Source organism: Pagrus pagrus (assembly GCF_965226575.1).
Source record: "Pagrus pagrus genome assembly, chromosome: 15".
Lineage (NCBI taxonomy): Eukaryota > Metazoa > Chordata > Actinopteri > Spariformes > Sparidae > Pagrus > Pagrus pagrus.
In genome coordinates this window covers 5,183,599-5,199,094 of record NC_140199.1, presented here as the reverse complement: position 1 = coordinate 5,199,094, position 15,496 = coordinate 5,183,599, and the positions used below count along the sequence as shown (strand labels likewise).

The 15,496-nt window shown below is 43.1% G+C and overlaps 1 protein-coding gene across 1 annotated transcript in view; it reads right to left on the bottom strand.

Annotated features, from left to right (window-relative positions):
- The window catches only part of LOC311270929 (contactin-associated protein-like 4), a 70,472-nt gene that overhangs the window by 19,579 nt on the left and 35,397 nt on the right, over positions 1-15,496 (bottom strand). The window contains exons 6-14 of the mRNA XM_084376193.1: positions 9,394-9,569; positions 9,125-9,271; positions 7,236-7,503; positions 6,631-6,780; positions 6,381-6,552; positions 2,124-2,230; positions 924-1,043; positions 447-647; positions 40-202 (exon numbers count right to left, since the gene is read on the bottom strand). Coding sequence (XP_084232319.1) covers positions 40-202; positions 447-647; positions 924-1,043; positions 2,124-2,230; positions 6,381-6,552; positions 6,631-6,780; positions 7,236-7,503; positions 9,125-9,271; positions 9,394-9,569 — 1,504 coding nt within the window. The remainder of the gene's footprint in view (positions 1-39; positions 203-446; positions 648-923; positions 1,044-2,123; positions 2,231-6,380; positions 6,553-6,630; positions 6,781-7,235; positions 7,504-9,124; positions 9,272-9,393; positions 9,570-15,496) is intronic.

The window sequence follows — 15,496 nt, the reverse complement described above, 5'->3', positions numbered from 1 at the left end:
AAAAAACAGGAAGAAGAAGCAGTATAATTCACACAGTACCAGTCAGTGCGGTCAGCGTCACAGTTGCAGTGGTGTTTGGGGTCCACACAGCTCTCCTGCAGGCCGCAGGCGCACCGCTGGCTTCCTGGTGGAGCCCCGCCCCAATACGTCTGCACCTGTCCTACACCTGGACCTCCAACCCACCAGCTGAGAGGAGGGCCGTCTGCAACACACAGATACACTTCATTTTAATGACTTACATTGGGAGCTTCTCTTAACATAGTTAGCGAACATAACAAATCAGACGACCGGTCCCCTCGAGATCACACACAACTTTATTTTCAGTAGATTTCATCATCGGTGACACAGACCAGGCAGCAGCGTCAGTCCGGTTCCTGCTCGTACTGTACAGCCATCTGTTTTAAATCATCTCTACGTGGTGTCACAGAATATCAACAAGCTTTTACCCGGCGTGTTGAGGAGGCGTGACTTCCTGCAGTGGTAGGTCAGCTCCTGTTCGCAGTGCTCCGACTGGGTAATGATGGCCGCCAGCTGCTCCTCCTCGGAGCTGTATTCAAAGTGAGCCGAGTGCTGGTTCTTCCCCGGCGACGGTTGGACTCTGGTCAGCTCCGTGTTATTGTGCTGGATGACCATCCAGGTTTTGTCCTCTGACGGAGGGAGAGAAGAATAACACAAAGCACAGTAGACTTTCTTTTTGTGTGTCTGTATCTTTATTTTTCATCTCGTATTTGTATGTGATGTTTTTGTGACTGTATGGAAAAAGTCAGCGTTAAGATTCTTCACACAGCAGGTTCAACACTCAGGAACAGAGGATGAAAGAGCGAGAGGGGGAGAGTGGACATGAGTGGGCCTGCATGGTGTGTGTTTGATGTGTGTGTGTGTTTGATGTGTGTGTGTGTGTGTTTGATGTGTGTGTCCACTACCTGTCATGTCGCAGTATATTAGCTGTGGTCTGATGGGTCCGCTGCCATCCACATCAATATAATAAAACCCCGATGTGTTGCCTTTGTGTTTGTACGCCTCACAGGACTGCTCGTATATCGCTGAGGAGAGAGAGAGACACACATCATCGTCTTCATCGTCATCGTAATTTATGTTTTCAATATCCTTTGTTTGAGAGACTGAACCTTCCTCACAACAACAGATCCACGCTGACACTCCTCCCCACACTTATCATACAAAGTAGGTGCTATACAAAATATATTATCAAACAGGAAACCTGTAATGCAGTATGCAACATTGTGCTATCAACCTTTTAAAATTGCTTTTCAAAAAATTTGTGCCGTTTTTCGAGCTACAGATTTTTTGTGTGAGGAGAAAAAGTGAGTTAGTATCTAAAATTCTCTTTTTATTTTGCTCATTAGCAACAACATCAAGCGTTTTACATTTCTGGTGTATTGTATTACGTCAAAAATATAAAATTATATCAAAATAAAAACACTTTCAAATGTGAAAAGTGCCAAAAGTGCACTTTTCCTGACAGCTCACAGCTGGTAGTCCATTTATAATCTGAGAGAAACACACAACATGCAAAATGTAACTGGAAACCAAAAATCTGCCAACAATAACTGCGTATTGAGCCGCTGATGGCGTATCGTACGGTTCATTATCATATTAAGATTCGTGGCACCCCTAATAGAAATGTAAAGTTGCAACAAATCAAAAGCCAAAGTTTCAACATATCCGTGGTTTGCAGTTAAAGACATTGCCAACATTTATTCTGGCGGTTGGGCCGTGATAACAGTCTCTGATGAAATAACAATAACATCACATCTGAAGTCTCTTTCACATCAGAGCCACATAACAAGCTTTTTTATTTGTCCCTATTTTTAAACCTTTCTCTTCATCTTCCTCTCTTGTTTCTCCTCTTCCTCTCAACCTCCATCTCCTTTCTCGTGTCGACTGTTCCTCTCAACCTCTCAACTCTTCGCACAACGATGATTGCCAGAAAGAGGTTTGATCTCAGCCTGACCTTCCACCATCGCCACAACGTCTGCAGGGACTTCAACTTAAAAGCAGCAGGTTGTGTTGTTAAAGCACAATGTACAAGAAAGCTAACAGAGCCCACGCTGTGTGTGAGACGTGTAGAACGACAACAACCAAACAAAGCTTCGGGCCCTTACAGCTGTGGCAGGTGGCGCCGCTGTAGCCGGTGGTGGAGCAGTTACAGTGGAAGGTGCTCCATGATTGACTGCAGCTGCCTCCATGTTCACAGTGACTCAGAGAACACCTGAGAGACAGAAGAAAAGCAAACATTTACACCCAACACTCGCTTTAACCTCGCCCCGTGTTTTAGAGGTGAGTACGGTGCAGTTTGTACGAACATTACTTTAAGGAAATCACACACCAGCTGGTCCAGGAGCTCCGCCTGGATGACGGTCGGCTCAAGGCTTATTATTATGATTCATTTTAGGATGAGACCGGGACAGTTCGACAATGACATCAGGCACTTTTCTGCTACGAGTTGAACTTTCAACTATCACTAGTCAGGTGATACGGTATAAAGAAAGACTGTTTTCATAGCAGGTTGTGCTGATTGAATGGATCTTACACATGACTTCCATGTAGACTACAGTAAGTTTGTGTCCCATTTTTAACATCATTTTTTGTTTCAGCCACAGTATGGTTAGGTTTAGGCGACAGAACTTCCTGCTCAGGTAGAGGAAAAGATCGGGGGATTTGTCTTTTCATCACTAGGTTGCACTGATTTGGCCGTCCCCCTTGTTATAAATTAATAAATCACCTTTTGATTGGAGTAAATCAGAGATCAAGACACCCCAGAAATTCCTAGAAATGTTTGTAAAAAGAGCACGAAATATTAAAGATTGGAAAGGTTTCCATAGACGAAGGTAACGGCACATGTTATTTCACCACCCTAATCGAATCACATTAACAGACTTTTCGATAATTGTTGTTTTTATCTGTTCAAGCAATTTGTGAAGAATGATCGAAATGGTAAAAAATGACATCATTCTTTGGACGAGACAGGATAAGAAGGCAAGAGGAGGGGATCAGAAATACTTCCCCTCTTATTCTTCCTCCACAACAGCGGTCACGGTGCACCGGAGCACAGCGACGACCCCCCTAGTGTGAACATGTCTAACTGCATGTGTGTGTGAAGCAGCGTGAAGTGTATTTTCCTCCACCGATAACAGCCGAGGCTCCAAACTTTCCATCACAACACGGACTGGAACAAAGCTCTGTAAACAATGCTCACACATTCAGGTGAATATTTGTCTTCTGTGGACTTGAGAGAAGCTGTTTTCCTGTTGATCAGCAGCGCGTTTGTAAGAAACTCTGCTGTTTTCTTTCTGATCGGGAAAAATAATCCCCGAGTTATGATTTTGTCCGCAAAACTTCATGTGGGGTTTTCTCACGGCCCGCGGCATCCAGCACGTTTGAGCAAACTCTGCTGCTGTTAACTCGGTGTCAGGGCTGAGCAGGGGGTGGCGAACAAAACAAGGACGGGAGGAGGTGGAGGGAAGTGGGACAAAGAGAGAGACAAAATGATGGAGATGCTACTGAGAGAGAGGGAGAGGAAGGAGAAATTAAAGTTGAGAGATGGACCGAAGGAGGGGAAGGAGGGAGGGGGTGACAAATGGGATGCGGTTGGGATGAATGGAGCTCGGCGATGACTGGGTAAACATATTCGGAGGGGGAAATGAGGTCAGCGAATTGTGACTGCGGGGAGACGGGAAGAGAAAGAGAGAGGGAGAGGCAGCATGTATTTTTAATCTTTTAGTCAGTGTTAGAAAAAGCCTTACTCAGCAGGCTTGTCACATGGCAGCGCTTGCTTTTTAGCACCGATTCCTTTGCCTTGCTTGTTATCTGAAAGTAAGCTGGGATGGAGGCAGGTGCAGCACTTTGTATAGACTCCACTACTCTGTGCTTTTAAAATATACGCATTATAAACTCCGGCAGCCCATTGTTGCCGCGCTTATCTGCAAATATGCATGTCTTGCAAAACATGTGTCTCCTTCTCCGAGTCCGCCGATAGACTCGCTGTGCAAGCGAGCAGTCGAGCGGCGCTTATTTCTGGGAAGCGCGACGAGGGCTGGAGGTGAGGGGTTGGAGAAGTGCAAATCAGTTTTTCAAGTTGACATTTTCTTGAAACAAAAAGCTGCTCAGAGGATAATATGTTCGTCACACGCCGGTGGGCTGTAATGATTTGGAAAAAAGGTCTGATGTCATGTTCTGTGTTAGTGCGCACACACAACACAACGCTCGGATGAGACGGTGGAGCTCGACCTGACATTTAGTTCAATGCAGAAAGAGCAAAGAGAAATATAAGAGGCCGTGGTTTCTCCAGTGTTTAATGATAGGGAGATGTCTGGATTATTGATTCTGTCCAACGCTCCTGTGGATTTTTTAATGTACAGCATCTGTGTTGGTTTGACAGAGCTTTGTCCAGCATATATGATTCAAATATCCTTACAAAATATAATATCGTCCACCAAGCAACTGCCATCCAACTGCTTTTTTTTTTTTACTGTTCTGTACATCTAAAATGGATGAGTTAATCTGAAACAGATGCACAGAAACCTTTAAGAACAGAATTATAATGAACCCAATCACCAGATTTTGAAGGTACCTCAAAAACTACAGGGGGCAGCATAACCCCTTACTGCTGCGCACTATACTGGACTCTTCGGTGTCCATTAACTGTGGAGCTAAGTGGCACAAAGTCGTTTAAAGACACAGATACAGTATGGAGGTGATTTACAGCGGCTCTGACCAGGACTCTGACTCTGGGGATGAGAAGACACGCCAGGCGGGGGTAAACCAGAGGTGATTGGAAAGATGTCGAGTTTGAAGTGTGTTTTACGATGAGTAAGCAAAGCAAATTTAGCCTTTGGTCTCAGTTCCTTAAAGAGAGAAACTTGAATTCAGACTACGTGCAGTTGTATTTGTATTTTTTTGTAAAGGAAAATATGTGTCAAAATATTTCTTGTCTTGACATTTTGTGAGTTTATTAGTGAACTCGGGAGACAAAACGGTTTGAGGCTAGCTGGTTAGTATGCTAACTTCAGTATACATCTCTGCAACACAGTACATAGATGACTTTGACATAACGTCAACACTGTTGTTTCTTTACACACTTTACACTTATGTTTTAAACCACAATCTGTCCATCCTACAAATTGTTCTTTGAATACTGACACTGTATGTTTGTGATTTGTACTTTTCATAGCTACCATATCAACATGTCTGAAATACATGATATCATTTGGATATGTTGAAACTTTACATTTCAATTTTCAGTCTTATGTCGTCACAACTGGTTTAGGCGCAAAATCAACACTGTTAGGGTCAGAAAAGATCTGGTTTTGGCTTAAAATTCTGTTTTATTGTTGTTTTTTTGACACAAACATAGCTGTCACACCACCACTATCCCCTCCTCCTCCCGACATGAAGCTCAACCCATATACATGTAATTTGAAGGTTATATGGTACATATTGTAAAAAGTTTATCATAGGTATTAATCGTACACATTTAATTTACCCATGGTTTGCAGCAATGTACAATGCCATATTACATATTATATTCTGGCAGCTAGGCTGTTATAATGCACCAACAGCTTCTTTTGTTGACGTGTTTTTAAATTAAATCTCAACACTTCAGGATATACTCTTTAAATCATAGAGAAGTTTCAGTTAACATTTTTTTTACACCATGGAAATAGTTTTGAAAAGAGCACTGGAGTCCAGATGAACAAAAAAACAACAACCCACAAGTGTCAGCAAGACGATAATAGTGATGATGATCGTCTGGCAACAACAATTGAGAAAGCAGAGGCAGAAAGCGAAGCGGGCAAATAAGAAATATATTTCCAAACCTGCCAATACTCCCTGTCCACTGACTTGGAACAAAATATCTCAGGATTTTTCCAAACTCAATCACACAGTGAGGCACCGAGCCAACCCAGTCTAAATGTGTGTGTGTGTGTGTGTGTGTGTGTCCTGGATAGTTTATTCTCTCTGTAATAGTCCATACAGTGCGCTACCACTGCCTCTCGCAAATAAATCACTTTCTGAAGAATCAACGAAAGCCAAACCACATTTCGGCTCAGAAGAAAAAAAGACGCTGCTCCTCATATGATGCCAGACGGACAAAACAATAACTGGACGGTTTTCTTAGCGAGGAAACATTTTGGGAAACGTTGATCCAAACAAATCCCTCTGTATCCAATCCACTGCTGTCTAATAATCCATATGTAACCCCATTTCACAGGAAACCAGCCACAAAGTCTTCAGAGGGAGATTAACTGGGTTTACAAAGGACAAGTGGCAAGAAAATAAATCTCGACAATGTCTTCTAACACAGAATATTCAGTATTACATAGAAACAGTTCCTACATGAAGCTAAAAAACAAATTCACCTGTCAATGATGCCACACATGTCGATCTGCAGGTGGCTGTAGTTTCCCATCATCCTCTGCTGCACCATGATCAAGTCCACCGGTTGGTCGTCCACAGCCAGCAGACGCATGCAGCCCTGGAAAGCCCTGAAGGGGTTCATACACTCCTGGCCGCTTTCTTCAGGAGGACAACCTGCGACAGGAGAGGAAGCATCATCAGTCAACCAATCCAAGAACAAAGACTGTTTGTGCATGTGTTCATCTGTTTGACCTCCAAAGAAGAGTTGACTTCCTGTGGCAACAAGAAATGAGGGACTGGCGTGTGCAGAGGCTCCTTCCTCTCCGTCCACGGTGACGGCCAGATGTCCTCGCCTGGAGATCAGCTCCACAGAGTGCCACTGACCGTCATTCAGAGCCGAACCTGAGGACACACACACAACGTACTGTACACAAAGATACGCAAAATATCGACTGCCTTGATCTGAATTTCATGAACGTTACGATTAGAATTTCAGTCATTCATTAATCGATTCTCTGTGATTGCTTTGTGTCACAGGGAGGCCAGAGGTCGGTCTGATTATTGAAACTGATCATGATTCAGCATTTTAGCTGAAACACTCGGGCTCGACTCCACTGACGTGACTCAGGCAGAAATGTTATACAAGGTCATGTTTTAAAGTTTGATTAAAGTTACATTTTGTCTTGTTCGCCTACTTCCTTCCTCACTGCCTGACTCCCAAAATTTAGAGCGACAGGGGACCAAATGAAACCCATCGTTACCTTGGAATAAAGAGGTGAACAACTTTACAAAATATATAACAAAGATCTTATTTTTTTAATCCTATATCTAAATGTGAGGTTCAAGGTCGGACTGACCTGCGCTGAGCTCCAGCGGCGCCCTGCCAGACTTGTGGATCTGTAAATGGAGCCTGGCTCTGCTCAGGTACAGCCACACCGCCCCCCCTTGCTTTGGGAGACCGAAGGTCAGAAGCATCCCCGCCTTGTTCCACGTACGAAACTGAAGCCCCACCGACGTGCCCGTCGATGACGGCTCTGTCACCCCTGGCAGGCAGAGGAAGCTCTCGGGGCTGGTGAAGGTCATGGCGACGAAAACAGGCTCGGAGCAAGAAAAGGTCACGTTACCCTGAGATAGGTGGAGAAGGAGAGGATACGGAGAGAGAGGGATTATTACCGTAAAAGAAGGAAAAACACGATAATGAATGAATATGAATTCATTTCCAAGGCTGTGTGGCGGCGCTGTGATGCACACAGATCTCATCAGCAAGTCTCCTTAAAGAGCACGAGCTTATTACCATAATGATAATAGCCAGGCTTAGAATAAGCACAAGGAAGAGCAAACTAAAGGCAGCAATGTCACCCAACAGCTTTCTAAGGTCAGAGAGGAAGTTTGAGGGAGCAGCAGGGCTGAGAGACAGAAACAAGGGAAGAGGAAGCAAGAAATAAAACTGTGATTAAGGGACTGGGAGCAGTCGGACGTCTCTGCGGGCTGGCTCGTTGTTCTGAGAAGTGGTAATTACAGTAAGTCCACTGCCAGAGCAACAACAGTGATATGTTACATCCCAGGTTGCCTACTGGGTTTCTATTTTCAGTGGAGTATGCAGCAACACAGACACCTGATCAAATCTAAAAGCTCTTTGCGGGGGAGTTAAAGCGATATACAGTAACTCAGACTGAAGAGGAGAATGCCGTAGAGATTCAGCGGCGCACACACACAAACACACACACGCACAACCAACACGTCGTCTCATTTACACTGAAGAGGATGTAAGAGAGGAGATAATGTCTGACTTCTTAAAAATTTAATAAGTGCACTTCAAGATAACATTGTCACTTTTCAGAGATAAAGATTATGTACTTAACTAAACTTACTTAAACGCTTTTATTATTATAAAAGTCTTTTGATCATGACCTGGTCAACGTTTTGCAGACAACAGTGATTGATACATAATTGACAATATAAATGAAGTATAAGTGTACGCAACAACAATAGTCCAAGGACACCTCAAAGTGTAGCTTTTGATGCGGCAAAGTTTTGTTGCTACGGTTACCAGCAACTTAATAAGCAGTAATTTGCAATGTGATTTGTGACTGTGGTTTAACTGTTAACTAGGTGATTCTTTGAGGATCTTAATGAACACCTGTCAAGATGTGGGAAGTAACAAAGTACACTGCGGTAACAGACTTCACTCCCCGACCCAACAAAGTGGTTTGTTGGCATTGCTTTCATTAAGAAAGCTCGATCACTTTCTATTTTCCTCAGCGGAGCAACTAGTAACAACGCAGCCTGGCACCACATAAAAATGGTGCCAGGCTGCCAGCCCAGTTTAAGAACAATTTGGAGACACACTTCTACTCCACTACAGAGGGAGTTATTGTACTTTTAACCCCTCTAAATGTATCTGACAGCTTCAGTGACTTTATCAATATGCAATATAATCAACTCATACATTATTACATTACATAGATTTAAGGGGGAATTCTGGTATTTTTAAACCTGGGCCCTACTTTTACTTTTAGTACTTTAAGTATGTGCTTGGCTGTATTACTACTCTGAGTACCACTCTCAGTTGTCTTGGTATGATAGGCGCTAAATGTCCCAGGTGACATTGTGTTCTCATGTATCTCATGTCCGACCAAGAGTTATTATTCATGTCCCCTTACAAGCCCTCACATTGTTGCTCCACAGTGGTAAACACAAACCCACACACACACACATTTCATCTGCACTTTGTGAGCCGGTTTACCTTCACAGTGACCCGCTGGTCTTTCTGCTTAGCGAGGTCCACCAGATTCACGCCGTTATAAACAAGGTTTTCCAAACAGCCTTTAAAGTTTCTGTGTGACCCGACTGACCTCCAAGAGCCGAGGACCCGATACGCTCCCACACTCATCTGCACAGAGAGAAACTTGAGCATAACACACACATGAAACCACACGTATCAAATTTGAGCGACTGTGACTCCATGTGGGTGTTTTTGATGTTTGTGCGCAGCCCACGCCGACACAAACACACCTGGTCGTGGTCCCAGTGGGTGAACCTTGGTGGAATCTGCACCCACAGTGTGTTTTTGTCCACGGTGAGGTTGAGGTGGGTGCTGTGATGCTCCACCGTGACGTCGTGCCAGTGTTGGTCGTCCAACAGGCTGCCCAGAGACACCAGCTGCTGGGCGTCTGGAGAGGAACTCCTGCCTGGAGGAAGAAGGAATAGTTAGATGAAGACGCGGTGATGGTAAAAGATGATGATTGGAACAATCTGACAGAGGAAGTTGAGATATTGAATTTTTAAAACAAAATAAAATACAATAAATGAGTGCAGACGCCTGAAAACTGATATTGATATCAAATATTTGAGTTCGCCGAATGTTCTTTCTTCTGGCTGTCAGCTTGTCTCTTTTGTTAATTCTTAAGATTTTTCCTCATATTTTATTCAGGGAAGAAGTCCTGCTTTGATATATTCTCCTCTGTCTCCTTCTCTCTCCGGGAACAAAATGTCCCTCCTAGTCTAGTGCTCGTGACCGGCCTTACATCTCAGAAGTAGAACCGAATCTACATCTACAGCTATGAAAGACCAGGAAAAGGTAGGTGATAACACCAAACACTAAAGGTAATAGAGAAAGAGATCGAAAAGGCATAAATAAATGACAAAGGAAAGGCTGTCGGCACTCTGCACTCCCCCAAAGTGTTGGCAGATCTGCCGAGAGAAGGAGGTGAAGACAGACCTAAATGCACTTGATCATTAAATATGAATTAGATATTGTTTGAAAGGAGACAACGTTGTCTTTGTGGGGAGAGGGAAATAAAAGAGAAAGGGAAAGAGAAGACAGACGGACAGACAGACAGACAGAGGCCCAGACAGAGTGAAATGTGTTCAGTCATCAATCATCATTGATCAGTCATACAGACACTTTGGCACTGGAGAGAGAGACGGGAGAGAGCGAAGGAGACAGACAGATAAAGAGGGAAAGAGTGACGAGCACTCAATCATCAGCAGACAGATGTGAGCACATGTCAAAAAGGAGAGGGAAACAGGGAAATGAAGGCAAGGTTGAGTATATTTAATCATTACTGATACACAAATCTTTCATTCAACGTTCGTGATGAACGCAGCTGCAAAATGTTAAAGAGGCTCCGTGGAACTTGTACAGGAAGCTGGCTGTTTACGGTGGCGGACCCCGACGTTAGCTACTGAGACGAGGCACTCGAGAACGTGCATGTCGCAGAAAATCCACAGTCCAGCAGCATTAAAGGACTTCAACAGGCTTGTATAGGCAACTGAGAGAAGACGGGGAAGGTCTCATGCTTCACGTCATGTTGCAATACTGAGTGTGTCCCCAAAATGTTCTCTGCTCGTCAGTCTTGCATTGTAATCGTGTTGGGCAGGATGCAGTGATGGGGGATCTTGTTCTGCACATGGGTTCACAAACCATGGCATTAAATCCCTGCAAGGGAAAGTAACCTGCCAATTGCAAAAGCTCAAAATCTTAGCAAGTGTTTGTTTAAAATCTAGTTGATTACACTCAATATAAGGCAAATTCACCTAGAAAGTGGCAATTTCCCTTTTTTTCATTGGCAGTTTGTCCAAAAACCTTGGATTCATTGTTTTTTTTTTTTGTTGTTGTGGTTTTTGAAGTGGCATTTTCTCCAGTAAGGCTTCTAGCTTATGTGTTGGCAAAACAAAATCTGTCTCTTTTGTTCAGCCCTGGCTCTGTAAATGGGAAACAAACCAAGCCACACAACACTATTAGCGCCAATCAGCAATAGGTGGCACAGGACGAGGGGAAGGGGACGGGGAGGGGAGATGGAGGACAGATACGTAGGCATCTGAGAGTTGAAGATGGCTGTGGAGGTTGCTCTCTTTCAGCTTGAGGTGGTTAAAATGAGTATTTCAGTAGCGTCAGGTTGCATTAAATCATCTTACACTTCAGTTTTCCAACATGTGCTGTTGTTGTGATATAAACGATCTCATCCTTTCTGGCCGTTTCCAGTAAGTAAACGATTTTTTAAAGTGAACTGTCTGAACATCTCCTGTTTTTATCACACGAGAAGCTGTTTAAAGTTCCTCAAAGCTTGCTTTACTTCTTACAGTGTACTTTTCTGCATTAGATCATCCCAGACAGCTCCCCGAGGCAATATCACCTAATCATCGGCTGCCTTGCTGCTGCTTCTACATCTCTGAATCTAATTTTGTTGGAAGATATCGACAGGTCTTATCAGATGACAGCGTGGCTGTAATCACTTCAGCATTTTCATTTTAATTCCGTTCAGCTTAAATGATCAAGACGGCGACACGCAATCAGTCAACACAGGCGAGATGTGAAACCCTCGGACCTGCTCATTACAAGTGCTCCTGGAGGAAAATGTATGAAATCTGTCCAAAAAACAAAATAAGAGAAAAGTTATTATTACATTAGCATTCCACTTGTGTTTCAGTCCTTACTTTTGTGAGACTTTTCGAGACGCATTGAAAATATGCGTTAACTTTCTGTTATTGTGCAGGTGCTGTCAAAATGTCAACACTCTGTGTGCTGCCAGAATCAAGCAGACACTGTAATTGTTTCTTTTCTTTTGTTTGTTCCTTTTCAATTTCATGTCTGTGGCTGTCTACAAAATCAGTCAACACGATCGGCAAGTTTTAAAACATCAGCAACAATCAGCAATCTCTGAACATATCCACTGCTGTGACTCCAGAAAGAGTTTGAAGGAGCCTCGCTCCAAAAACACTCTGACTTTATATATAACAAGCCACTACACGAGGGCCCATTTGAGCCTCACAGGCTTACAGCTAATCAGCTTGTCATTGTGAGTCAAACATGGCCTCTGTGTTAGTCAGCTGTGAGCTGTAAAATTAAGCACAGCCGGCTCTCTCCGACATGAATGTGTTGATTCTCGGATGAAGGCTAAGCTCTTTATTTACAACCCTGTAAGACTGAACACAAGTGAGACGCCTTCCTATAAATCCAGCCGGGTAGAATAGCATGGCGAGTCAATACTGCAGTATTGAACATGACACACAGCTCACCATTCACTGAGACAGCTGAGTTGACAGACTGTATCCAGAATGAGTCATCATCGGCATCCAAAGAGCATCTGTTTGTGTATATGTGGGTGCTTAAAAAAGGCTCTCAGTGCTCAAGATTCTCAATTTTTGTATAGAGAACAAATCGAATCAAATAAAATGGAGCAAGACAGACCAGCGCTTCTGACATATTTCTGGTGCTTACAGTCCATTCAGTCTGTACATGATGGAGGATCCAACAGCAATGGAGCCTCAAGGCAGAGCAGTTTTAATACGACCACAAATCAATCTTCTCCATTTCAACAGCGTCTATCTGAAACTCGGAGCTCCACAGGCAGCTCCTGTCAACTCCTCTGGGAAGAATCTGAGCCCTTTCCTTCAGGTCATGAGTGAACCACACAGATAGAGAGTGTGATAGAGTTCAGTTCCCTGATCTGTTTTTCCCTGCGCTCTCTGCAGGCTGTCCTCATCAGAAAAAACGACCATATAGGTCGACTATGACAGCAGCTTATTATGTCTCATATTTCCATTTCTTCTTAGGCAGTAATAAGGCAGCAATTTGTCAGTAAAGGAGGAAGTCAGGGGATGTAAGAGACCCAATCATCAAACCCAACCTCCTGTGGATGTAAGTCCACTGGAGGTTGGGTTTGATGGTTGGGTCAAACAAGCACAGGACTGTCACCCAGGAGACTGTTGTTCATGTCCAGTGCTAAACCAAGAGTCAATATGTATACGTACGTGTCACAGGCACAACATTTTCACGTTACATGTTTATTACCTGACTGTCATAACGGGATGCAGAGGGGATGAGTTAGAGGCGACAAGGCTGCCAAATCGGTGACCGCAGCTCGAGTCTGCGTTTCAGCATTTGTAAGTGTGAAACTACTGGATATCTTTAATTAGTGACCATGGTTTTTCAACATTTGTCAGTGTGACACCACTGGATATATTAACGGAAGAACTGGGGGCAATTTCCAGTCATGTTTATAGCGACAAAGAGCGAGTATTTTTGACAGGAAATCGCCAAATTCCAGCCGTGTTTTTGGCAACCAAAACAGACATCTTAGGCCAAACCATGATGTTTTCCTAACCCGAACCAAGTGTTTTTTGTGCCTCAACCTAAGCAGAGCATAAGCACAGCGTTGTGACAAGAGAGAAATAAAAAAATGAACCTAAACGAACGTACATGACCAACATCTTGTGGTGACTGGATTGGAAGTAGTTTTAATTTAAGCCGAATCACAATGTTTTCCTAAACCCAACCAAGTAGTTCAGTCTTAGAGCGGTGAAGGTCTGGTACGCCTGCTGTTGGTACGCTGCCACGCTCATGCTGTTTTAGTAACAGTGATATACGTCTGACGTTTTGGCAGTCAAACTATTCAGTTGTTGGATTTCTATAATTTTTTCTTGTGTCCATAAGTGTACACAACGTACATGAACTGCACATACAGTGTGCCTTCATACAAACAACTTTCCCATTATACAGTTTCTTAAACTTGAAATTAAGCATACATAGCATATAAAACCATTATATACATTATTCATATCTGGCAAGCTGTCTCATCTTTTTCAGGGAAAAGAAACGCTTAGTTTTTCTTACTGAAACCTTCATCCTTAACAAACAAAAAGCTCAGCCAGAAGGCGAAAGATCAGTGAACACTGATTCCTGGCATATTTACTTTCACAGAAGTAGGGAAACAAGCTGAGCTTAATTATGAGCCAGTGAGCTACACAACTACAAACATTATGATGAATGTATAGCAGCGAGGAAATGAGATGCTTTTGGAGAGAGCGCATGAATTTTAATAAGCCAGTGTATTTATTCAAACAGTTTGGACGGCTCCAGGCAAACAGAGTGGAACTAAGTGTCTTCTGTTAAGTGCTTCTGAAGGTTGTTTAGGGTACACCGGGGAGCAAAGCTCTCATAATGGGGTTTTACAGTGGGGGCCAGACCTGCACACACTAATGAGAATCGAATGCAGGTAAAGGTGCATGTTGTTTATCTCTGTTTTTCAAAGTAGAAGTTTTAAAGGGGTACATCAATGGCCTAAATATTACGTCTTCAGAGCCATAGAGCTATGAGTCAAGACACACGCCCACAAATGTATCATGGACTCTGATGATTATCCATAGGAGCTCTGCATGACAGACAATGCTGACTAACCAAACGTTCAAATCCCCAAATCCATCAGTGTGCAAGGAACAAGTTATATGTCATGCAGACAGAAAGTCTGGTTCTGGACAAGAATCAAAAACAAATCGGAGAGGGCTGCTCCTGAAAACAACTCCCCCGACCTGAGAAAAAACATTTAAAAAAAGCCTTATTCGTTGTGTTGCAGCGAAGAAGAAAGAGAAACACAATTAACCTTGTTGTCACTCTCCAAGGCAGCGGCATGTCTGAAATGAATCAAGTCAAGTTCAAGCTTCAAATTTACATTTATAGCACAGCAAAAAGAGAATAAAAAATTGGTTTACAAATGGAAAATTTTCCCCTCAGTCTGTTTTCTGAGGTTTTATTGACAGGCATGCACAGAGACACCTGGTACACAAAGATGTGTTGCAGAGGAAAGAGTGAGGAACAAATCAGAAACATCCAGATAATGACCTAGTTAATGAGCAGCTCCTGAATCCGAATCGAGGATCATAAAATGATGAACGATGAGGCTGAGAGGTGGTTGAATGATTAGTTTGTAGAAATCTATATGACTTGAAATAAAAACCACTTTCTTCATAAGTTGTTTCTGAACCAGCCACTTATTCATTATAATTACCTCATCTTTAGTGAAAGTGATACATCAGCTCCTTATCACTTCATGATAATCTGACTGTTACCTTCCATTTTATGTCCTCTCAAGTAAAGATCTTACCGGGTGGACTGGCAGGGCAATAAACAAGGGAGGTAGAGAAGAGATGGCAAATAAAGCTAGAAGAGTACGTACAGAGTTGACATTTGGTGTGAGGACTCCTGATATGTTGAAACTTTACATTTCTTTATGTTGCTGCAATATTTTGTCACAACCCTTTTGATCTGGTTAGGTTTTGGCACAAAAACCACTTGGTTAGGTTTAGGAAAATTATGTTTTGGCTTAAAGTATCTCCT